Source organism: Onthophagus taurus, chromosome 1 (assembly GCF_036711975.1).
Source record: "Onthophagus taurus isolate NC chromosome 1, IU_Otau_3.0, whole genome shotgun sequence".
Classification (NCBI taxonomy): Eukaryota; Metazoa; Arthropoda; class Insecta; order Coleoptera; family Scarabaeidae; genus Onthophagus; species Onthophagus taurus.
Genome location: NC_091966.1, coordinates 12,291,704 through 12,318,677, shown reverse-complemented (window position 1 = coordinate 12,318,677; position 26,974 = coordinate 12,291,704). Strand labels below are relative to the sequence as shown.

The following is a 26,974-nucleotide window of genomic DNA, read 5'->3' as shown; positions in this document are numbered from 1 at the left end:
ACTCTAAAATTTAGAGCACATAGAAGTAAAATTCTAAATATCTATCACGCGACAGTAGATGCGTCACAAATAAAAAACATATATAATAATTATAACTTTAATTATGTCTTTTATGATCACAAAGAATTTTGAAGAATAACGTACAAATCGAAAAAAATAATTATCAAAAATCACCATTTATAGTGAACTTAATAGTTTTGATTTCGTTGGACTAATTATAAAAAAAAGAGATGCAAAATATAAAATTATTTAGCAGTGCAATAATGCAATTCAAAAAAACAATCAAAACATAATGGAGGAGAACCTGGACATTTTTTACATTCAGTGGTGGTGTTTACCCTTTTTTCATTTTTATAACAATTTCTGCAATCCTTTCTGGACGTTGCGTTTACTGTTTTGCCGGTGCTGAGACATCGCGGTTTGGTTTTTTCAATTTTAGTTAACTTGTGTTGTTCTTGGTCTCCACGTGACTTCTGTGTTGTTTGTGGATCGGATGTTATTTCTAACAAATAGGATTCAATAATTTTTTCCCTGAAATCGTAAAGTGTCATGCTCTTCTGATTAGAATATTTGTTATAAAGTAGCCGGGCATTTATCAGACTCATCATCAAAGTATGTATAAAAATTTTCATATACCAACGTAAAGGCTTCCTTTCGCATGGGTAGTAACTGAGCATTTGATCTTGTAGATCAACGCCGGACATGTTTTTGTTGTAATTTATGATGGCTGCAGGTTTTGTTGTTACAGTGCCTCGTCTGGTGGTCACTTCTTGCATTTCGTCAGAAAATTCAGTAGATATGTAATTTATCTCCCTTTTGCCCTTCCATTTCCCTATATGGACACCGTTACGACACTGTGATACATTTTCGCCTTTTTTTATTTTTTTTGTCATTATGCTGTTTGGGTTATCTTTACGTTTCTTGTTCAATGTACCGGTGCAATAGGTATTTTGGTCCAATAGTTTGATAGCTAAACTGTAGCTGTTATAAAAATTGTCCATAAATAGTGCATGGCCAGCGTTCAATTTTCCCTGTAACAACTTTTGCACTATTTTTTCAGTGTGGCATTTCTCCGCAGTTAGATGCACTTTTAGGATGGTGCCATTTGGTTCCGCAAGTACATATAACTTGATTCCATGTTTGTGTCTTTTTACCTCCATGTATTGGGGGAAAATAAGGCGACCACGCCATAAAATCATCGATTCATCTATAGACAATTTTTGACCGGGGTAATAAATACGTTCCATAACATTATTGAAGTTATCTATTACTAATTTGCATTTATCCATGCAATCGGTATTATTTTGTTCTTCAACAAAATGAAGGCATCTAAGAATGATTTGAAATCTATTTCTTGACATATATTGAGGGAAAACTGATTTATATAAACGGTGAATTTTCCAGTAATCAACAATGCGATTCATTTTTGCTGTACTAGTGTGTAATAGTAACCCAATAAAGATTTTCAGTTCTTCCATAGTGAGCGACTTCCATTGGGTAATTCGAGACTGAGCCTGATTAGATGAATTTTTCAAGTTTTCTGCGTATCTATTTGAGCAATTGACGATTTTTTGTAAATAATCTTCACTGACAAATAAATCAAAATAATCCTTTGGATTATTCGGCGCTGGCACTAGTAGTGAATTTGTCCGAGTAAAAGGAATTTCCCTCATAGAACTGAAGTCGGTACTCCAACATGTCGTGGAAACTGCAGACGATGGCTGGTTAGACGGATATTCATTTACAAACTCATTATTTTGTTTCACCTGCAACTGCGAAGCTTCGTTTTCTTCGGATTCCGAGTCACTTTCACTATCGACAAATTCATAGTTTATATCATCGATATCACTTCCTGCATAAAAGTCGTCGTCCGAATCCAGTAATAACTCTACCTCTGTATTTTTTAGACGCTTTTTTGCACGATCCGGCATTGCATTGAGTCTTTTCGAGGGTCCTGATTGGTCACTCATACTAAAGAAAGCAAAAACAATACTCAAAATAAATAAAACTTTATGCACTGGCTCTCATAAACTATAGGCAATGGCTTCCCTAGTGGTCTATAGTTTCGATGTGGCTACTACACTATTCCGCTTAGAAACTTGATAGTGACCTCCACACGATATCGCGTGATCTGCCGTTTGGTGAAAACTCGCATCACGCGATATTGCGTGATTGGCTCTTTTATTTTATGATAATGCAAACCATTTGGGAATTTTTATCGGAGACTTAAACCAAAACTGTAAAGCTTTCAAAATTCGGTTTGTAATTTGGCTAATTACTATTATTTTGCTATTACACAACAGATGTCAGACGAAAATTATAGTTTATTTAAAAAAGGTGGGCGTCTAATGATGAACTAATAAATTTTGTAGCATAAAAGATGAAGCAGATTTATTCTATTAAGAATTATAGGAGGAAGTGAATACTATACCAAGACAAGACAAAATCATCATTATAGGTGATTTGAATGCTAGGGTGGATAACTCCATCATCCCAGGGGTGAAAAATATGTTCAAGGGACCAACACAGAACAGCAGAGGTGAAATATTAACGGATATCTGCACACACAACGAAATGAGAATAAGTAACACATATTTTGACCACAAGATCCAACACGAAGTCACATTCCAAGAAGAGCGAGGAACATCAGTGATTGACTACATAATCACAAACGGACACATAAAACCGGAACAAGTCTTGGACGTAAAAGCATTAACATATCCTAACATAGGATTAGACCATTATCTTGTATTAAAATACTCCTGGACCTGCCACATCAACAATCTGAAAAGATGGACAAAGTAAGTATTTAATCATTAAGAAATGGGAGCACAAGGTGGTGATATCAACGCCGACTTATAAAGAAGATGGAATCCAATCAAAGAGAACAATGACTACAATAACACATGGGAAATCATAAAACAGCACATAGACATGCACATGACAAACATGTCTGGTTTGAAGAGGTAGCAAAAGAAAAGAAGCCCACCAACGATATATATCCATAAAAACTACGTACCACTGTGACATAAAATTTGCGACCAATTGAATGAAATGTAACATGGTCCTAGCAAAATCACCCATAAGATGCAATGTTTTAGTGCAAAAGCAAATCATTGAGAACAAATCAATGCCTATGGGGATCTAAAGGATAGCGTCACAAAGCAAGGCATAAAGCCAACAAGCATGTCAGGTGCATTTTGCTAACCAATATGCAGGAATAAACATCTAATAGTCGCAAGCAATGCTAGAATATACAATGTATGTTTAAGTAAGAAAATCATAAGAGAAGTACAGAAATCAGAAAAAAATGCAACACCCCAGAAATCGTCAGATGGGTCCTGTAGAGACGATGAGAAAGGAATAAACATGTATGAATCCGTCGTGCATGGCAAAATGTACAAAAGGTGGCAAAACAAACACACAAAAAGACGACCTTCAAAGCAATGAAAAGACAGTTGGAGCTCAGTTTCACAGGAGAAGTAAAACCAGGAATGACAGAGCGTCCTAACAAGTCATAAGGCTTTCAATAAGAATAAATTATTGTGAAAATGCCACAAAATCATAATCTTTCTGTGATATCATAATGAACATTTTACAAGATATTTAGACAAGGGGAGATATGAATCAGAGTTTAATGAAATTTAGTTCAATGAGTAGAATAAAAAATGTATATGGATATTTTAATTAATTTTATTCACATTAATAAATTCAATGCTCATTTTATATACAATAAAAATGTATTATGTTATTTCATGTAGGTATCCAAATTTACATAATGATTATAACAATAAAATTGATTTTCCACATTTGTAAGAAAAAATAAGAAAAAGAAAAAAATGCAAAAATTTGTTGCATCACAATTACAATAATTAATTAATACACTACTGGCAAAAAGCAATACAAACTGTTACACAACATAAATAATTTGCGTTTTTATATAGAAAAAGAAATTAATAATTATAATAAAAACAGTATGGATATATGGATCAACTAGAGATACTTTATTAATTATACACATTAGGTACTCAGGTACACAGGAAAATTCTACAACAGAAACAGTTATATTGAAAAATAGCCCAACTAAAAGGTATCTTTTACCTACATCTACTGTTTTAATAACATTGTATGTATAATAACAATAAAATTGGATATTTTGCACAAACCCTTTAAAAAAAGTTGTAAAGCATAAAATAATTATATAATACTTTAGGTATTGTTTTTGACAGTAGCATATAAAGATAAGAAAAAATAATAAAAAAATAGATTAAAGAATGGCGAGAGAAATGAAAATAACTTACTATGGGCATGCGTTTAGACTTTAGAACAATACATTACTTATCGGTATTAAAAACATTGATTTTTTTGCTACAAAAATAAGTTTTTCTTCTTCAAACTGAAGTTGCAACTAATATAATTACGCTTATAATAGGGTTATAACATGGAAATCTCTTATAAATTAAAACTTATCAACAAAATAATAACTATACAAAGTACTTTTTTAATTAAATAACTTAATAGAATCGAAATTGTCTCTTTTTCATTTAAATTAATTCATATCGTTCTCCGTTAGACTTTCCTACAGGAAAAAAAAATTCATTACAAATCTCAATTTTAAACATCAAATCGTTTTTATCAAACCTCTATGCTTTCCAAGTCCCCAGTCTGTGATACATCAGCAGAAACATCAACTACATCTTTATTTATCTCTTGCGAACTACATTCAAGAGATAATCGCGCATGTAATTGTTCTCGCGTTTTTTCCTGTTCTCTCCTAAGCCTTAAATATTCTTCATCCTTATCTTTTACGACTTCCTAATAATAATATCATTATTAATAACAATTATATTCAAAAAATATATATACTTACTAATAATTCCGTAAGTAGTCTGTTAAGTTTCGTCGCAGCTTCCTTAACGTCGTTCATTTCTGACGGGTAACGATGGTAATCGTTTTGAATAAAATTCTTTTGACTCGTACACGATGGCGTTGTGCCACCTTTTATTAGTTCAGCGTCTGTTACCGTTAACGACTCATTCACAGCCTTAAATATTAGATCCACTACAAAAAGAATTGAAAACAGATTAATATTTGTTTTTCTCACATTTAAAGATTTAAACTTTCATAGAATAGATTTCAAACGGTTTTTTACAGTTTAAGGTATGAAACTAGTTTATTTTTTAACTTAATTTTGTTAAATTTGTGTAAGTATACCCTCAATATTTACAGCCGCAAATCAAATAACATACAAAAAAAAATAGGGATGATATGAACATTTATGCAGGTTGAGCTGAATGAGCAATTTCTAAAGGGTAGAGGTAGAGAAAAGTTTTCGCACAGTGATTAAAAATGAGCACAATTTTTGTGTCTGAAATTACCCTAGTAATTTAGGGGTTGAATAAAAAAAGGAAAGTGAGATTTATTGAACCTGTATGAAAAAGTTTGCATGAACAGGGAAATAGAAGTCTGACGATTATTCGATCTGGTACTGCAACTGGATTTTCAAAAATCATTAATGTGGCAGAGGCAATCAACTCCAGGGGATTGGCGTAACCGGAAAAGATGGCAACTAGAGTGCGCGAAGCTGTTTTGAATCGTAACTAAGCTTGCTTAATAAAAATTAAAATAATCATAAACCTACAACGTCTTCTGACGTTGCAACAGCCATCCAACCAATACATGAAGATCCTTTAGATCCTTAATGTTTGGATACACCCTTAAACTTATAATAAGTTTAAATAGGCCAAACTGAACGAATACTACCACGAAGAGTACGTGAACAAAGCCGAGCGACAAGCGTGATGAAATACTAATCATATAACAGTCCATAAACTTCTATATGGTTCAGGAATTGGTGAATAAATGTAAATGAATTGATATTCTCTTTACACACGTTTTTCTGTGAACAACTTCTTTCTACCACGTTCACAGCACCTTGAAAAATACATCATCAAATTGATTTGAATACACTTTGATTTTGTAAAAAATATGTTTTAGGAAATTTTTAGGAGAAACATTTTTAGGAATAATCCATCAATACTTTTTGATGCCTAAAACGGATCAGAGATCAACATAAAAATTCATATAAACTGCTGTCTTGTAGTGATGAGCAGATATTTAATTCTGTTATAGATTTTCACCAAATTCACCAACCTGACTTTTGCATCTTAAAGAATTCTATATTTCCTTATAATTTTTAATAGTTTGAGTAAAAGGAGTACAAATCAGCGTTTCTGAAGTGTTAAAGGTTCAATTATTTAAATTTTATTCACGTCCTAACTTTCTAATTACAAAATCTTTTCAACTATTAGCAATCTAGTTTGGTCGTCCTTACTCGTTCATTCCAATACTGTATCATTTAATACTATATTATTTGTCAGGGATGTAAGAAACTTTAATAAAAAAATCTATAAATAGAAATGAGAAAAGCTAACAGGGAAAACCATAAAAGGTATTGAGTCTATATTAGTGGTGGAACTGATCCGACAATTTTTTAAAATCCGAACAGATACTGGATAGTTACCAAATATCTTTGGCCGGATATTAAAAACCTATTATTTAGTACTCCACCATTCACAGGAATTAGTATCTCTTTTAGGTATTGGACAGTGCAGATAATAATCGAGTTCAACACCAACAGGACCTTTTTTCGAATTTTGCAATTTTCGCCGATTAAGTTTTAAAAATTCGTATAAAATCCAGTTCTTGGAATATGAGTATGAAAATTTCCCAAAGTGTTAATAAAAGTGTCTTCTTTCCAATGAACCAACCCATTTTAAAAAATAGCTTTTAGTTTTTGAGAAAACAATATTTGAAGTTTTAATAAAATTTTCGATGTTGCAATTTTCATCGATAATTTTCAAAATTCGCTATAAAATTAATTTCTTGAAGGATCCTTGTGGAAATATCACCAATTATTAATTAAAGTATCCTCTTTTTAATGCAATAAGCCGTTTTGAAAAATCACTTTCAGTTTTTGAGAAATAAATTTTTGAACTGATCAACAATTTTTTCGAATTTTGCAATCTTCGCCGATTAAGTTTTAAAAATTCGTCTAAAATCCATTTCTTGGAATATGAGTATGAAAATTTCCCAAAGTGTTAATAAAAGTGCCTTCTTTCCAATGAACCAACCCATTTTGAAAAATAGCTTTTAGTTTTTGAGAAAACAATATTTGAAGTTTTGATAAAATTTTCGATGTTGCAATTTTCAAAATTCGCATAAAATTCATTTCTTGAAGGATCCTTGTGGAAATATCACCAATTATTAATTAAAGTATCCACTTTTTAATGCAACAAGCGGTTTTGAAAAATCACTTTTAGTTCTTGAGAAATTTTGCAATTTTCGCCGAGTAAGTTTTAAAAATTCATATAAAATCCAGTTCTTGGAATATGAGTATGAAAATTTCCCAAAGTGTTAATAAAAGTCTCTTCTTTCCAATGAACCAACAAGTTTTGAAAAATAGCTTTTAGTTTTTGAAAAAACAATATTTAAAGTTTTGATAAAATTTTCGATGTTGCAATTTTCATCGATAATTTTCAAAATTCGCTATAAAATTCATTTCTTGAAGGATCCTTGTGGAAATATCGCCAATTATTAATTAAAGTGTCCTCTTTTTAGAGTTGTTTCGTTAGTTAAATCAGTGTGAAAAAAGTTCATTTCGTATCTTGGATCCAAATAAGTTGACATATCTTATCAGCTTTCTTATTAATTTTGTTTTTATTCAAATATCGCAATAATGTGGCAATATAGGGTATCACTTCAGAAATGCTCCAACAATTTTTACGGAAGTTCATTTTAAAAGGGTAAAATATTCCTTTAGGTATTTGAGCTAAGTTAGTGCTTATTATTACTACGACCGAAGATTCGGCTTCGGCCAAAATAATAGAGTTCGGTAAATGTTTCTGTTGCAGCCAAATATCGACCGAACCTTCGGCAAGAAGCGAAACTTTATTCGTCTAGTTTCGGCTGATGTTCGTCTATTCTCGTATTTTCTTTGGCTTGCGGGTACGGAAGTTTCATCTTGTTTTAAGCAAGATGAAACTAGTTGTTTCTGTACGTGCATCTACCTTGTAAAGCGAAATATAAAAAGTATGTAATGTGAGAAAGACGAAAAACGAGTTGGGATTTCTACGACAAAAGCTTGTCTTGTCAAAAGCCATATGTAAATTTTACAAAAAACTTTATTCTTTGGGCAGGAACGAACCAAACATGAAAGATGAAAAAAGAAAGATGTGAGCTTATCACATCTTAATAATATATTAACAATAACAATCTAATCTCATACAATGTAACTTGAGATATAACAAAACGAATGACGAAACAACCGCAATGGACAGGTGATCATGCAATTGCTCAGAGAATCGATAAGGCCAATGGACTTATAATTGTAGTGGAAAGTACTGCTTTTGAACGTTTTAATTTAGCAGATCCAAACGCCCATTGTAAATACAGTTTTAAATTTGAAAAATGTTTCCAGACGTCACTAATGCCTCAAACATATGACACAGTGAAGGTTAAGTTGCACGACTGATAATGTATGGACAAATGCATCAAAGTCCTGCTCATTACTGAGTTTGACAAGTCATTTCATAATGGGATCGCAAAGATTAAAAGTTATATTGGAAACTACTGTATCACATCGGCGTTTACACTTCAGAAAAGCTTACTCGAATTGTGGGTGAATGGAACCTAAAAAAAATGTTTCTATTCCTGCAATGCACCAAATATGGGTTGTGCAACCCGTATGGCGCTATTTGATACTATAGGTTGTTTGTATCACACTTTGCAGTTGGTCATCAATGATCCCTTATTCAGAGCAGAAGGCATAGAAACAGCGATAAAAAGGTCAAAAATCACTCACTTTTGAAGGAATCAACAAGCGACCAGAAAACTGACAGATCGTCAAAATTAATGGTGGAATAGGACCTACCTAATGTTGCAACGATTGGTTGAACAAAAATGTGCATTATTAAGATTAGTCATGTTTTTTACTTTGTTTTTTCGGCTTTGGTTTTTCGTCAGTAAATATCGGTTTAGGTTCGTTTGAATATACACTTTATATAAAATGAAGAATATAAGTAATTTAAAATTTCTACCAGAAAATTGGAATGATTTTTCTTTATTTTACAAAAAGTTCTTGGTTTAAGGTTCTAGTAAAGTCAAAATATTATTTAATTTGGTATCATTTTCGATTTATCTGAATCTATTATATTGCAGCTCATAAGTTAAGTACTGGACAATTGTAAGGAATTAATGCAGGAGATAACATAATATGGCAGAAATATAAAGGGGATATAAAATCATTGTCGAAATTTGATGGGAGTCATCTTTCAATCTTAATTTAATTCTTACATTGTATTTAGATATTTATGAAATTTTCTGAATTGCTCACATCATTTTGGAAAACAATATATTAAACATATTAAAATTTATTTTTACCTTGATTCATTGAAGCAATCACAAGGTCGATGGGATCACGAGTGTTCGCCTCTGACGTCATATCCGCAATGATTTTGAAGTCTTTTCTATCGATGTTGAGAACGTCAGCACAGAGATTTTGCTTTTCATCGATCGCTTTCGATACTTCATCTCCTTTTCTTTTAATTTGTTCTAAACAATAGTTTTACATAAAAGTCGTTAATAAATATTTTTTTGTAATTGCTCAAAATTAAAAGTAAGGAATTAATGAATGTTCGATAGTTAATATTTTATACAGCGTGAGTCAGAAATTGTGTACAAAAATTTACTACCTAAACTAAAATAAATTGTCAAGAAGATACAGAGTGTAATAAAACGTGAAAATTATGTTTATCTTAATATCCTCGATTATACTGAGGATGTTTTCTATCAATTCGCCCAATAATTTTAATAATTTTGATTTGAATATATACTTTATATACAATGAAGGATTTAAGTGATATAAAATTTCTACCAGAAAAAAATTTAAGTGATTTTTTTTAAATTTTACAAAGAATTCTAGTAAAGTCAAACTGAAGCCATACCTATGGGCGTTAAAACAATATCGGCAGAATGTACAGGAGGAATATCTGCGTGCACTTCAGAAGGTTGAATAAGCGGCCAATCCTCAGTTGTAAACTTTCTCGAAACTCCACCACCATCTAAAAGAATTAACCAATTTTCTTTATGCACCAACTCATCAAAAAAATAATAATAATAACAATAAAAATCAAACTTCAAGCAAAGAAATAAGCAAAATTGTCCTATTTTCTTTTATAATTTATTAATCTAAGCGCTAGAAACTTACTTGGATTAACATCGTCATTAATTTCGATATCATTTTTTTCGACGACTGTTATATCTGATTTTCCATCAGTTGATTCATCGTCTTCGTGAGAAGAAGTGTTATTAGTTTCCGTACTTCTTACTTGCGATGATGATGAATTCCTTTCAGCATCGCTTCCCGATGTGTCACTACCGATCGTTTCCGCCCTCTCGATAGCGTCTTGTAAATTAGGAAGTTCATCGACAGTCTCTTCCTCGTCAGGCTCAGAAGTTTTCGTTTTACCACCCGGTTGTTTAAACGATTCTACTGCATTCGATAGATGCGTAAACCATCTGGAAAAATAAGTCAATAAATAATATAATAAGACATCAACAAAATTAGGAAATAAATCTTTTCTTACGTTTTTCTTTCTGAACTATCTCGCGTTAATAATTCGTACATTGAACTCGCAGATGTGTTTACCAAAAATAATGAACTTTCGACTGAAAATATTAAAAAAAAAATTAATTTGGTATTTTTAGAACTTTAAATCTGAGTTTAAAGTGTTACATACATAAAAACAATTATGATAAAAACTTACACGCTGCGTTTGTTCTCACTAAAAGTGTCGACATTTTAATAATAGGAGCTAAAGGCGGTTGTCCCGGTTTACCATTTTGAAAAAATTTCAGCAAGTAACGTTCACTATCGCGCTGTAATAGTACAACGAATTCCTCTAATAGCACCATATGGACCTGCAAGTGTGCTTTGTTCTGTCTTTTTAAATGAACGGGACCATCATAAACGTAATTGTAATTAGTTAAGTCAATACTCTGAACAAAAAAAAAATATAAATAAGTAAAAACGTTAAATGTAATTCTTTTTACTTACTTTAAATTCATTAACAATTTCTTTATTAGAAGACGTACTAAATAAACTAGTATCCAAATGGTTTTGTATTTCTTCTAGTCGATATTTACACCAAGCTTTAGCAGCAGCTTCATTAATATAATTAATAATTTCTTTGGCCCGATCATGCGCTCGCGTTAAACTATTCATTTCAACTTGAGAGTATTCGAGATCTTGAGAGTTTGACTCAATTTTCTCTAAAATGCTGATAAGTCTTTCAATAAGCAATGGATACTTGGCGAGCCTTTGCATTTCGGAGACGATAAATCCTTGTAACGTTAACCGTCGGCAATCGTTGTTCTTTTCCAGTTCATTTAGGCCCATACTAAACTTGGAGTCTTTGCGTCGTTTCTCTTTAATTAATTCTAAGGCACACTGTTGGTTCTCACAAAAAGTTGCCGCAACCTTTTGTAAAGTTTCGCCTAATTCTCCTTCGAACATCGTTAATAAACTTTCGCCGATATTCTTCCAAATTATACCATCGCGAATCTTTTTATTTTTTAAAATGCATTTAAACTTACCATGGATTTTTAATAAATCCGGTAAATTAGGAAATATTAGTTGTATCTCTTCTTCTTTTAATAGGCTTTTTTCTTTTATACCCTTTAAAAATATTCGACTCAAAATATCGAGATTTCGTAAGTGAGACTTTTCGGTATAAAATAATTCTTTACAAAAATAATAAAAAAAACGACATTAAAAAATTAGACTTTCTATATATTTCTCATTTACACTCACCGTTTATGATATCTTGTCTTTCTTTTTCGTGTGAAGAGAGCTTTTGAAGTTCTTCTTCAGGAAGACCACTTTGCCAATCGAGATAATCCGTTTCGTTATTTCCATCGCTGTCACAACCTCCATTACCTCCAGTAGGACTTTCATTAGAATACCTAAATAATCAACGACATTTCAATGCAAAATCTAATTTAGGAAAACAAAGTTAAAACGATTTATTCACTAAATCTTACAATGATCAATATGCTTATTTGCAATAGACGGTGGAGGAAGGCATATAACTGCACGTTAAAGTATAAAAATGTAAGTCAAGGACGGTTAATTTTTGCTGTTAGACAACAAAAAGAATGAAAAAAGAGTGGTATTAATTTCGTGAATTTCTCGATAATTAAAAAGTCCTCTTCCACCTGACAACGACTTGATTGATTTCTAATCTCACCAAGTTGGAAATTATAAGGTTATTGTAGTAATCATGATAACATTACGAACTTTGCTGTACTAAAACATCTGTAAAGTAATTGCGGAGAAGAAGTTACATGTTGTATTCTTGAATAATTTTTGTATTTTGAAATTATTCTATAATCCTTAGCCTCCTATTAAATGCCTAATCTCACCTCCGAGTTGGTAACCTTACTGAAGACTGTGCAACCAATTCCAGTGGAAAGCAGAGTCAGAGCTAGTTCCGGAAAAAAGCACCTATTACGAAAGTTCAAGCAGAGAAAGGCGTACTCATCAGGAGACCAGGACTTCGCGCGAAGCAGGGGCAAGATCCAATGATGAAAATGTACTCTTGTCCTGATTTGAGAATCCGGAAACACTAATAAATATCAACTCGGCCTCATCGTACTACAAGAAGACAGACTTCCTTATAAACAATAGAATAAAAGATTTCAATGTACACAACCCTAGATTATGCATGCTGAGGTTTAAGATTATTTAATTATAGTCTCATATGCGCACATGCTCTCAAGAGGAGAACGAAAATGAAACATTCTTGAAGAATTAGAATCTGTCTACCACTTATGCCCAAAAAATGATATTAAAATCATAGTAGGGAAAACATAAGCTACAAAAAGAATGATAGTGGCACTAGTCTAATTAACATGTCGACCTCCCTAAATATGGTCATTATAAGTACATAGTTTGAGCGCAAAGACATATACAAGTGTGCCATAGACTCAACATAGCAGATCACTTCAATGATGATACAAGCACCAATCTGACAATAGAGTTCAAAAGCAGGTGAGATGCTAACATTTACTGTGACTACCACCTGGTAGAGAGTAGGGTCATAGCAACAATTGGGAATGTCAAAAAGGCAATAGCATAAAAACACCAGAAATTCAACCTACAGAACTTTAAAGATCTCTGCAGAAATAGAGAGTACAAAGAGAACATAAGTCTGAAGCTGGGAAGTAGACATAATTGCGAAAAAAATTACATCGAGTAGAACATATGTAGAAATATTATCTGTGAGGTCTAGGTTTAATGGACTGATATGACGAAGAGTGTACCTAGGTAATGGACAGAAAGAATCAAGCCTATAGAAAACTACAGAGTACGGGGGAACGCAAAAAAAAGGACTCGTAGATGGAAAAAGAGAGAGACCATCAACGGTGAACAGAGGGAATTAGAAAAACTAACAACATAATAGGAGTAGGAAGGGGTTTAAACTTAAGATAACAATGTCGAGGCACAAAGAGGAACATGGATATGGTCCACTATCAAGAAAAACTGAGGATAGAACAAGAAGAACGGAACGCAGAGGTTTTGCCTAACACATCAGACAACAGAGAACAAGAACAGCCGACATATAGAGAAATGATCACGAATTTGTCACAAGCATAGAGGCATCTAAGTAAATACCTGAGGAATGGAATCTTGACATTATAGTGCCATTGCTCAAGAAAGATGATAGATTCCTATGTTGAATTTCGGTTTACATGATATTATCTATTATTATATTACCAATAAAATTAGAATTGTCGACTTAGAAGATCACTTTAATGCATAAGAAGATGAATAAGTAGTAAGAAGTTGAAAAAAAGTACAATTGCAATACAGTTCCTTAATCGTGTCTTAGCAATCTACAAAAATACGTAATACAACAAAAAATAATGCACTTAAATAAGGTGAATATCGTTTACCCACATCTAAGCATATTACGATTCGACAATGGATACGATCTTTTCTATCACCGCAAATCATTGTCGGTTTTTTCAGGGATTCTTCCAAACAGATATTAAAGTATTAACTGCCAGGCCATAAGGATCAGATATACAACGAAATGATAGCGATACATCCAAAGTTCTCAAATACTGATTGATTCACCTGTATAAACCGTAGAAGAAGATATTAAGGTACTAACACACTGCCTAGCCATAATGCTCAGGTACACAATGAAATGATAGTGATACATCGAAAGTTCTCAAATAGTGATTGATTTTCCTGTAAGAATGTAAGAGCAGGATAATTTATGGCAACTTCTACAAATTTAAACAAAACCTAAATCTTTCTTCTGCTCTGGCATATTTGGAATGATAATACTATGTTATCACTAATAGGTGCTTTACGTCACAAAAAGTACCTAATTTTTAATAAATCATGAAACACAAAACATGGAGAAGGAACTGCAAAAAATCAGAAAAGATATCCCACATTTCATTCAGACAAAAAACTATGAGACATAAAATAATAACTACTCAAAAAGTATGATCTTGAAGTGGCAAGATAAGAGACACATCTGTTTGCTATCTCCTTTTTTTATTTGTTCCTAAAACCGATAGACCATAAAACTATAACTATAAATAAAACACATAAAGATAGTAACATAATTTCAAAACAAAAATTTGGGATAGACCATAAAGAAACTATGCTAATTCTTTACACCAACTTGTTTACATGACTTCCCACTTACCTGCCAAATCTGTAATTAGATTAGAAGCTATATCTGACTGCGCGTGGTATTAGAATTGCCCTATTAATTATTCTTAGTTTTACATGTTCGAACTTGAAACCAATGGATCCGATTACATCTCTATATACACTTATACTTATTGATATTGTTATGGTTAATATTATAAATAGAGTGTTTCTTTAACTGTGGGGTGTGCGTGCTCATAATTCAACCTTACAATATTTTGAGGCGACCGTTTAACGAATTAACTAACAAAGTGTAAAATATTGTTTTAACCAGACGAAGACGAAGAAAGGCACGATTCTTAAACAAGACGCAGGATGAAAACAATAGAAGCTATAAAGACGGTAATATGGCAACATTAAAGTAGTTGGAACGCGAATTGCGGTCAAAGAGCGACAAAGACGTGGCGATACAGATAAGTAATTTGATTTTTTGTCTTTCATTTCTTTTAAAGCTCGGTATCGATTTTATTCGTTGAATGGATTTCTTGTTGTTTTTATAAATAGGACTATAAACCTATAATGGAATTTATAGCGTACAAACTGGATGTAGGCAATATTAGGTTGAGAATGGTTATTTCGTAATAAAAAAGAGGAAGGGATTTTGATTGAAGATGTATATTACGCACCACATGAGGAAGATAAAATTAAAAAAGTTATATGTAATAGCTTATGTTTATTTCTGAGGAAGTATGATAAACAAAATAGATATGTTTTCCGTGGCATAAAAAGATATGAAGAGTCAATCAAGACGAGTGCTCAGTAGAATAAACAATGTGTAAATAAAATTTTTATACACAATATTTTTGCAAGAATAAAATGGTCACCCATATTACCATATTATCCGAAGACATTTTGAGTCTGTGGTAGATATAAAAAAGGAAATTTGAGCAGAGTACTACTAAAAGTTCCACAAATGAAAACCCACACCATCAAATCTATCCAGAGGGCTGTTCGTGTAAGTGGCATAAACGCAAATACGTCGGCATATTTAACAGTTTTCGTCAAGTCCACGCTGAATTTACAGGTTTTAGAGAAATTAAAGCTCATATGTCAAGACTTATGACTGATGATGAGCTGCTTGAACGTTGCTTGGATGCAGAATCGCAAAATAACACTGATTGTGAGTGGTTAAAAAATTAATATGGAATTTCACTCCGAAACATTTAAACGATAATAATTGAAGGTGCAACTTTTTTGGCTGTTACTATTTTTAATAACGGATTTATACGAGTTTTGAAGATTGTGGATGCAACGGGAGTAAAAATTTATCAACAAGTAAAATTGCAATAAGATCCGCATTAGGCGAGCAGGAATACGCTAGCCCATATATCATAGAGACGAAAAGGCAAATTTGCATGATATGTACAACCTGTAGGAAGTACGCCTTTATAATTATATCAAATTAAATGTAAATACTTGTATTTTAAAGTTTTCACAACATTTTTGTAATTAGTTAATTGAGCTCAAATTTTTTGGCACATATATTAATACACACATAGTTGTTGAAGAAGATTCTAGGATATATAGTGAGAAGAGGTTAAGGTGGATACAATAAGGGTGGAAGCTGGAAGAAAAGCAGTAAAGCATAGAAGGAAGACCGCATTGCAGGATCTTGGGGGAGTGCCTGAGGGAAATTAGGGAGAGGAGGTTCAGATATGGGCAAGAAAAGAGGGAAGAAGACTTCAAACTTGCGCGCGAGAGAATTGTGTTCTGTGAACACCGCATATTGCTGCCGCGCAATGTGAGCACAAACCCAAACAAGAAAATAACGTCATGGCGCGATATCAGCGGCTTGAGTAGAAAAAATCACATGTACTGATGTTGTTATAAATCATAGCAAAGTAATCGACATTTTACGCGACTTCGGAAAAAAACGAAATCTTCCAGAACGACAATGCTCCGAAGCAAACAGCTTCAGATCTGAAGCATTGGTTGTTCTATTATGTACCGAATCAGCTTAACTATAAAGCATACTTGGGAAGAACTTGTCAAAATCGAAAACCAAATATGAAAAACAAGGTTAGTAATCGAGCATCGTTAAAGGAATCTTTTAACAAACCATGACGCGAAATTAAAAATGATTTTTGTAAAAATCTTGCTTTATGTGAGTAAAGCAAAACGAGGCCCAACAAAATATTAGTGCAGACACCCTTCTTTAGATTTTCTGCATGTTGTAGTTTGTACACAACAGTTTCTTCAACTTTTTTCTTAAATAACTTCTTTTAATAGTATTTACTTTTTGTTAATAATAACTTCCTATCCAACAATGTTTTTTTTTTCTTTATTTTGTTTAAACGATTTTGTATACGATACAGTTTTAACTCGTATTTAAGACTTTTGTGAGTCAATATACAAGGTGATTCTCAACCTGTACGTGCAAACTTCGGAACTTATTCCTCATGACAAATAATGACTAATAGGCGAAAAAAAAAGTAGTGAAGATTTTTAGTTTCCTAGATAATCGATATATGTAATTGATGTTAAAACTGAACAAAATTGCGAAATCAGCCAACACCCTGGTTTAGGCCGCGATAGTCTTGATTTGAAAGTAAATTTCATCTAGGAAACTAAAAAAATGTTTCTAAAGTTTTTTTTATCTATTACTCACTATTTGTCATAAAGAATTTCAATCTCATTTAAACTTCAATAATTCATAATAACGATGTTAGATAAGAAAAATATTATTTAACCTTAAACTATACTTATACGTCATAAATTAGATCATCGAGCGAATAAACCTTATTGTTAGTGTAATCGTAAAATATTTACCTAGAATTTGAATTAATGCTTGTGTTTGATGAACTCCCTGTACTTCCTGACCATGGCAAATCGTTCGAATCAATAGTTCCCGATTCACTACAAGAAAAAAAAAGTAGATAAAGTTTATAATAGGCTTATCTAGATTTTTTAGAAAAGTAATAGATGCTCGTAATCTATAATATTTACGTAATTCATCTACTTAGGACTACGTAATAATAAAAAAAAGTCAAATACTAACCTGGTATTATGAAGTGGATCACTAATATTCCGCCTTTGTTGTTTCCTTTCGTTCTTTTGCTAATTAAAAAGAAACGATAAAGTACAGACTATTTTCAACAATTAGAAGATGATGTAAAGAAATTACCTTATCTGACGATTCTTTTACACTTTCTGATCGATTAATTGAACTTGCATTTTTCTTTTTGTCAGTAAACGGCGGAAGACTTTTCGTGCTGAAAACAATAAAAACATAATTATTTCCTACGATGAAATTTAAATGTGGTTAAATTCATAGTTTTCGTTAGTATATATCAAACTTAGCACGATAATTTTATCTTTTTTTATTACAAGTTAACGCTGTAACCACGTTATTTTATGATCAATTAAATGAAGCTTTATGTATTCGTGACGTTCGGATTTAACGTAACAAAATAACATATTAAAAATTCAAACCGGATGTTCTATTAAAATAACGTGTGTTTTAAATATAAAAAAATTTGCGACGACGTAATTATTGTGTGAAAAGATAAGATAATATAGTATAATGACGAAATGTCTTAAAATGGCTAATTCTATTAGATTTAATAAAAAAAATTAAAAAAATTATCTTTACTATGTAGTAATACTGGATAATTTACAATTTACTTTTTGATAGCTTGTGTTTTTATGTATTAAAAATATATAAGTTCTAACCTATCTTTACGTGACAATTTTTTCTGCTGCTTTTTATTACCCAAAAAACTTGGTAGATGGTCCATATTGTATCGAAATGGGAGAAAACCTTGATGAACTTGATGGTGGAAGAACTGCACTCAAAATACAAGACTAAACCGTCACATTGTGTTTTTATTATACATCTACGTGGTTGTCATTACGATCTGACCATACATCTAATCTATAAATATATCGAATGTGTTCGTTTGCCGGTTATCTAATCGCGCGTTTAAGTTTTAAACTAGTACGAAACGCCCATGATCCAAATTCTCAAATTATTTTTTTTTTTTTTTTGCGTTAATCTGCCAAAAGAAATTCTTCGACTTTCACAGATTCATTGTAACTTGATAAAACGTGATCTAAATTAATTATTTGTTGATGTATGAAGATGTTTTTTATAAGTAAAAGCATGTACCGATCATTTAGGCAGAAACGAACTTGAATATGCAAAAATTATTCTAAAACTGATTAAGTTTAAATGTGAAGGTGAGTTATCTAGTGTAAATTGTCAATTGTAAATAAAACGGTTACTAATTGATAAAACACTGATGATTTCATTCCAAAATAAAGATGTGAAAAGCGTTTAAGAATTTTACTTAATTAAAAAAAATTAATTATCTAATTATTTTATAATTAATTTATTTATTTTATTAATTTTATAATCCTTTATGTATTTTTTTTTACTTTTTAGCAATTATATTACGTTTAGATTATGCAACCTAAATAACTCCTTTTTATTAATAAATGAAGATATCAGTTATTTCTAAAAATAATTGATAATGTTTTCTTCTTAATTAAGTTGTGAAACTGTCGTAATATCACAATTTATTTCTCAGAAATTAAAAATACTTTTGACATAAACTTTTAATGGTGCTTTCTTTTAATCTTTAAAATTCAGAGAAATATTTTTGTTATAACAAAAATATAGTAGTATGTTTTTACGACTTATTTATAAGCAAAGTCCATCAAAATTGATGGAACGTTGGCGTAGTAAATATCTGCTCTCATGAATATCCAAACAAACTTTTCAATAAGATTCTTGAATCATTAGTCAGTGGCTAAACCCGGAAAAAGAACGATTTCATAAAAAATAATAGCTACTTGGAATATACACAATTTTCCAGAATTTTATATCTTATTAAGTCACACATGATGCATGGGCAAATGATTGGCATAATCACGAGAAGCCCCAAATCATTTTTTTGAATATCAGAAGGTTTTATTCAGAGAGTACTAGAAACTTAACATGGTCTTAATTACTATGACTCGAAATATAAATCCCACGCCTATAAGTTTTGTGGTTTGCAAACAATGAAACTGTAAATGAATTTATGGATGTATTTATTATTCGGGATATGTTCTCCTTGTTCTTCAGTTTTTGTTCCTTTCAGTTCTAATTTCGTTAGCCTTAATACAAATTATTCTTTGAACGCTGTAATTGACATTTTTCATTTGCCTCTTCTTGGTGTAGAATGCACGCATTTACTAGCGCAGCACCCATAATCAGTTCAATTGCTAGCTTTCGGTACCACTTAACCGCTTTACGTCTTTACGTAATGACGTCTTGTAGGCTCTCATTTGGTCCGACAAATCGATATATATTTTATGTTCGTTGTAATCAAGTACAACTGCAGGCTTTTGAATATTCTTTACGATTACACGCTGAGGTAAAGTGTTTACGTCGGTAACCAGTTTCTCCTTTTTTAAGCTGTTCACTTATAACATCTTTTGGATTCAGTTAAGTGGTGTTTCTTAAGGTTAATAATTATAGATCAATTATAATCATATAGTAAGAAAGCGCTAAAATAAGATGTAGGTAAAAGTAAAAACTTTTTGAGAAATCAAAAAATTCAATAATATAGTTAAAATCTTGGAAGGTAACATATGTTTATGTTTTGTTAAATTAATTTTTTGTTTGTAAATTAGTTTGAAAGAAATTTAGATCCATTCCTAAACCCCACCTACTAACAAAATATTTTTCCATTATATTGTATAATATTCTAAGTACTGAAGATGAAACATTAGTTTCGAAACATAATTTATATAATTTATTTCCAAACAAATGTCTCATCTATGCGTGCTCTTGAGGAACAACAGGTTTTTGGAAATTTTGTATCAAAAGGTCTATTAGCGGCAAAATGGCACTTTCTTTTCTGTAATTTCAGTACCATCTAAAAATGATTTCGTGATATTAAATGATTGCTTTTGTTGTAATATCAATGTGAAAAATATGCACAAACCCAACCAAATTAAAATCTCAATGTCTCCATCACAAATGTGCAAAACTTCGCAATTTATATCACACCATTCATTCTAGCCTTGGGCATATATACAGATGTTTTACATTGTTTGTTATTTGCCAAAATATTCACCAAATATTTCTCCTTTATCTTCGAGATTTCCACCACTGAAGGGAAAAACAACACGCTACTTTCATTGTGTTCGTATTGACTTATTTCTTCATTTATTTCAGTATCGTTTTTGAGTTGCTGTTTAGGTTTTTCAGTTGTATGCTCATAATTTTATACTGTTTTAGCAGGATAGATAATAAATAATTGCACTTAGCCCAGTAAAAAGTAATTGAAACGAAAGCTTAGATAGGACTGAAATGAAGTCTGAGAGACAAGATTGTGCAAGAAGAAATGTTTCTCAAAAAATGTCAAAAAAATTTAATTTTTCAAACAAAAACCATGGCTTATATTTACACAACCTTGTATGAATGTAAGATGAAGAATATATTTATCAATATTTAGGCAATGCATCACTCGTAATACTATTATAACAAACTGTTCTTCATGTCAAAAACACTTAAATAAATCTTTATATTTATATCCTTTATATTTGCTAGAGTATTCCCTCTCTTCTTCCCAACTTCTGCTATTCATTCATCCCACTTCTTCCTAGGCCTTCCCCCCTTTCTCTTATCCTTATTCTTTGCTTCAAATACCTTTTTTACTATTGTGTTATGTTCCATTCTAATTATGTGGGCGTACCAGTTTAGTTGCTTTCTCTCTATTTAGCTGATTATCCCCTCTTGATCTACTCCCAGTCTTAGTTCCTCATTCCTTATCCTAAACCAATTCGTCTTCCCCACTATTTTCCGTAAAAATTTCATTTCCATTGCTGTGATCTTTCCTTCTTGTTTATCTTGGAGTGTCCATGATTCACTGGCACATGTTAAGCACCATTAATAAACTTCCCAAGACACTATTTTACGTTACTTTGCATTATGTATGGTTATAATTCCTTATAATTATAACCATCTTCTCAAAAATATCAATATTACAAAATTAATTGTCATGATAAAATCGACTTTATTTTAGACAACTTTGACTAGATCAAAAATATGACGAAATTTAAAGAATGTTAAAAACATAGATGAACCAAATTGTACACTCCAATTTAAGGAATTACAAATCGCCCAATAAGCAGGTTGACACAAGTATATAGCAGAAAAATAGTACAAAATTCAAATTCGTATTTACCCCAAAGAATATAATGTATAAATATGAATGAATATGAACGCTGTGGCTTGTTGGCAGAAACGTATGTTATGGACCTTTATAGAAGCTGATATTTATAAATTCATAAGTTAAGTTTGTATAAAACCTATAAAACAATTTGAGCTGTTTAGAAGATCTATACATTTTAAAATTATGCAGATCAAAATAATGATCTACATTATAAAATTCGACTAGTGCCAAAATCAATGACTTTTCGGCTGAAATGATGATTCCTTGGCTTGTTCACGATGTTGTACAGGATTGGTATTCTAGGCCCATTTATCTTAGCTTCAGCATTAAATGATCGTAGTTATTAAACGGGTAAGTAGCGCTTCAATACTATAAAGATACTGAAAAAAAGATAAAGTCGAAAATTTAAATTTGAGCAGCCTTCAGGTAATGTTACTTATACTTGTTGACTACCACTATTCAATATCGTATTAAATGCGGATTTGATTTGATGAAAAAAGAAATTATTTTATAAATGCCCAAAAAATATTAATTAATATATTTTAGTACCGCTTGATTGTATGACTATTATGTATTTAAAACTGATAACCAAAAATTGTTTTTTGTGGAGTGTCAGCTCTCTTGTTGAGAAAATTTTTTTCATGTATTCCTTTTTTACTTGTCACATAGAACAGGAATCGCATATCCGTAATCTCAATCCTCCATTGTGTAACGTTAAGCACCTGGTCACTGCAGCTTCTTTGGGACTAATCCTGATTAGGATAAGCCTTCCGAGAAGCTTGTAGCAGCAACTCAATAATGCGATAGGACGATAACTTTCGGCCTGCTCTTATTCGGTTTTAAAATGGCTATTATTTTGGATCTCTTGAAAGCCATCGGTAGAAGACCTGTCAATGTAAGTATAGAACTTACCACCAAAGGCTTCCCCGTCCAAGATAAACGATAAATTCAGTATTCCATAAAAACATAGGGCTTTACCTGATCTAATATTTTTCACTGCATCTCTTAGTTCATTTGTTGTAAATTTTTTTGAAAACTGATGAAGATGGTAGGTGTATTTTGCTACATTTTGCTACATTTTGCCTCCTTTCATGTGTTGTAGGTTGCGAAGAGCTCTGGATAGTGATATTATTCTACTTGAGATTTGATTTGGAGTCACCAGTGAAGTTTTACGTGAGTAATCTCGCTCAACTTCTTTTGAAGACTGCAAGCTTCTCTGCTTAAATATTCGAAATTCAGTGATATCAGCAATTATTTTTAGAGATTTTGAAGTAACTCATCAGCTTTTGTTGAATCCCCAGAGTCCATGTTAACTAAATATAGCTGTCTATACATTCATAATCCTATCCGAGTATGAATTCTTTCCGGTATCCTCTAGGAATTTGTCTTCTTAGCTATTGTTATAACTGCTTTCACGAACCTATCGTAGTTCTCGCTCAGAGACGGTAGGTATCTAACTTATTATCTTGTCAAGTTCTTCAAAGAAATCCCGCTTTCTTGAAGTTATCCAGGACATCTAGGTCGTAGGATGTTTCCTTGTCATGGATATAAGACTTAAATTATCATTTTTATCGTTTTATTTATACTTCCAGAGGGAATGGTAGCTATTGAAGTTTCCGAGTTAAATAGTAGGGTATGGGAAAAGTTGTAAAACTCTAAGCTGCCATCATATGGCATTGTGTGTGTATATTATGACTTATGGTAGTCGACACTAAATGGAGGTTTTCTATGTTGTTGTACATGTAAGTAGCCGAGGATATGTTGCTTCCAAGATATCATATTCTCATTCTTACCTCTAGCTCCGAAGTGATGCTTGCTAACTGTGTGAGTCTGTTTTATGATGTACATATTTGGAATATTCTAATTAGCATTTATTGATGTTCATTAATTTTTTAAATAGAACCATATTTTCAAGCATTTAATTTCTGTGCTAATTCGTAATTCCCATATTTCTATTTTTGGTAACGCAGAAATGTGTACAAAGAGTTATCTAAACGACAAGATTTTCGAACGTGATTTTAAACCACAAAATAATATATGTCGAACAATAAACTTTAAATATTTAATCATTTATTTTTAGCAGGTTTAATCTACGCAAATTTTTCACCTTTGTCTGTGCTGATAAATACTAAATGCAGGATTTTATTTTAAACCTTCGTTAACGATTGAACCATTGCAAAAATAAAAATTTATTCCAATGTTTTATAAGATTTGTTTTAAGAACGAGAACGAAATAAATTCGCGTAACAATCAAATTCTTAGGATATCATTTCTCAAAAAAAACTTCCAGGAAATTCGATATCAACGATTTTTTATTGTTTTGTAGATTATGTAGAAATATTTTAGTAAATTTTTATGATAATTACGTTAATGTTTTCTAAAAACACCAAAAAATGTTTCAATTCGATAAGGTTTCTATTTTAAAACGAGCCTTTTGTGTAAACGAAACGATTTTTGTTCAAAGAAATTGAATAGAAGCAATAAACCACGATCAAGCCCGGTCAAGGCTTGTTACTTTACCGGTCATAAATAGTTTACATATGACATAATCGGTGCCATTTGCGGTACGAAAATCGTACGCGACATTAACTTTCTTCAATCGTCGTCAACGTATAATAACAAAATGCCGACTGTTTGTAGAATATAAATGATTTAATTTTCTCTGCAGAATTAATTAAAAAAATTTACTTACTTTTCCATTGTAGTTACAGATTCTTCGTCATTTTGAATATGTTCTTGACTTCCTTGACTGGTGTTTTCGTTCTTTGCGTCCGGTCTACGATCCGAATCTGTTCTAGTTAAAGATTGATTCGGTTTCATATCACCTTTAAATCAAATAAACATAAAATTAGTTTTGTGGTAAAAAATATGGTGCGTGATGATTAAGAAATAGATAATAAAAGCAAAAAAGGAATCATTTTAGCAAGATTTCTTTTTGAGATAACCACAACTGTAAACTTGGCACAAATATGACAAAATAAGACCTTAATATTAAATGAAAATAGTAAGCGTGTTTAAAACCAAGGAGAAACACATTAAAAACATAAATAAATTGTTGAACACGTACAATTTCTAGAAGCCAAGATATACATCTTTTTAGATGGTAAAAAGAAATGTTTTTAAGACTTTTTGCACTACTTTCAGCTACCACATTCAGAGGTCAACTGATCCCATTAGGAAATGACACAAACCGCACACAGCGGTAATGAGATAATAATTTCTTGATAATAGTTTTTCAACTTATATTTCAACATTGGGTACTCCAAAATATTTATCTTAAACAGTGTTTTATTACAATTATTAAAAACTGAGTAATCAATTTAAAATGTTATCTACAAATTCGATTTCAAAGAAATATTAAATTTAATTGATTAATAAGACTAATTGAATTAAATTTCAAACTCACAACTTTCAATTTGGCATTACGATTGCAAGTACAAAAGAAGCGAATACAGGTGTCCGGAAATACTTCTTTGTTAAACTTCCGGGTGAGAATATACGATAAAAAGTTCGTTCGTATAAACAAGGTACCGGAAATGGTTTCAATGATAGTCATCTGCACAATTTTTGGTAGCAGATGCTTGATCGCCAGAAGGGAGGTCATTAGATTATTTTGAAGTTATTAAATATCGGAAATTGAATTTATTAAACTTATTTTTAGATTAAATATCCTATATACGACACAACGTATAAATCGTTAAATATAAATCATACTGCTTGATCTTGATCGTGAGACTTTTAACATTTAAGTCTAGTTCGGGGTTTGCTTTTACAGTTGGGAGGATGGTGAGTGCAGCGACCTAAAAATAGTTAATATTGACTGGCAGTACGAGCGTCATACCTTTTGGCATTACCGAAATAGTTTTCAAAATAATTTATTATAAAGTAATAAATTATAACTAGAAATCATAAATCACAATTTATAACAAATTATTTCAACTGTAACATTTTTTTAATATCATCTTTCCCAACTTTAGTTAAAGCATAATTTAAACAGCTCGAAAATCAAATGGTACAAGGTCGGTTGTCGTTTAAACGTAAACAAGACATCTGTAAAAGCTAAAGGTTGAAGAAGCGAATTGAAAAGGACGAATCGTTTGCATAAAAACAAAATTGAATTCAATAGACACGTTTGTAATCAATTGATTTTTACGAAAAAAAAATCACATTCTTTATTACGTTTTCTAACATGATAATAAATAATTTATAATTGAGTCAGGTACATTGTCTTTTAACGAGTAACCTAAATAGTATTCACTTAGTGTAATTAGATCACACGGCTTGTATGAAAAGAAGAAGCTTTAGAAATAAAAGGGGGACAACAAAGTTGAGTCACCTCGTAGATTATAACACACTCACACGAAGCAGTAAAATATGTTAATCTAAAAATGAAATTAATAAGTATTAAGGTCTCATCATTCTTTATATTTAGTAGATTATAAGACATTTTTTTAAATTTAATTATAATAATAACAAAGCTAATGAAAACCTTAAAGTGGGTTTTGTCGAATGTTTGCAACAAAATTTTAAATATTTATTGCCAAAACGTTTTAACTTTACACCAACTGTAGAAATGTGTTAAAATAAACGAATGTTCAAATAAATCAGAACAAATCATATATCGTACAAAATTTATTTAGTGAAATTACATTAAAAAAGCTAAGTTATATAGGGCGTAAATACATGTGTTAATGTTATAACAATATAAGCATTTTAACTAATTGTTGATTAGTGATTTATTAAAATTAACAAATTTTGATATAAATCAGAAGAAATCATTTATTGTTCACTAAAAACAAAGCTATACAGTCATAAATGTACTATGCGTCCGTAAAGTAGGGGATATAGGCGATAAAATCATATTAAATCATTTATGGAAAATCCCTGAAACGGCTCTGGGGGCAATTTTAAATTTGTAGGAACTGGAAAGATAAGAAATTCTGCGAATGATTGGAGTTGGGGATCGAACTCGAACTCAACAAGAAATAGTTGACTCTTCCATGCAACATATCCTAAT

General features: G+C 31.4%; 2 protein-coding genes across 4 annotated transcripts in view; both read right to left on the bottom strand.

Moving 5' to 3' along the window:
* Positions 1-245: 245 nt before the first annotated feature.
* LOC111413804 (piggyBac transposable element-derived protein 4-like) lies at positions 246-1,970 on the bottom strand. The gene has a single exon (XM_071196948.1). The coding sequence runs from the start codon at positions 1,968-1,970 to the stop codon at positions 246-248; it is 1,725 nt and encodes a 574-aa protein (XP_071053049.1).
* A 2,013-nt stretch (positions 1,971-3,983) lies between these two features.
* LOC111413781 (Rho guanine nucleotide exchange factor 2) overlaps positions 3,984-26,974 on the bottom strand; it is an 80,568-nt gene continuing 57,577 nt past the window's right edge. For 2 of the 3 annotated variants that reach the window (XM_071197009.1, XM_071197018.1), the window contains 14 exons: positions 24,650-24,782; positions 17,916-18,003; positions 17,790-17,848; positions 17,561-17,647; positions 11,873-12,024; positions 11,117-11,802; positions 10,827-11,058; positions 10,647-10,728; positions 10,268-10,578; positions 10,005-10,121; positions 9,442-9,612; positions 4,871-5,061; positions 4,642-4,815; positions 3,984-4,579 (listed from right to left, as the gene is read on the bottom strand). In XM_071197009.1, coding sequence (XP_071053110.1) covers positions 4,550-4,579; positions 4,642-4,815; positions 4,871-5,061; positions 9,442-9,612; positions 10,005-10,121; positions 10,268-10,578; positions 10,647-10,728; positions 10,827-11,058; positions 11,117-11,802; positions 11,873-12,024; positions 17,561-17,647; positions 17,790-17,848; positions 17,916-18,003; positions 24,650-24,782 — 2,513 coding nt within the window. In that variant the 3' untranslated portion in view covers positions 3,984-4,549. The remainder of the gene's footprint in view (positions 4,580-4,641; positions 4,816-4,870; positions 5,062-9,441; positions 9,613-10,004; positions 10,122-10,267; positions 10,579-10,646; positions 10,729-10,826; positions 11,059-11,116; positions 11,803-11,872; positions 12,025-17,560; positions 17,648-17,789; positions 17,849-17,915; positions 18,004-24,649; positions 24,783-26,974) is intronic. The other variant, XM_071197012.1, reaches the window with a different exon arrangement.

Coding starts and splice junctions, on each gene's coding strand:
- LOC111413804 (XM_071196948.1), bottom strand. CDS start 1,970: ATGAGTGACCAATCAGGACCCTCGAAAAGACTCAATGCAATGCCGGAT.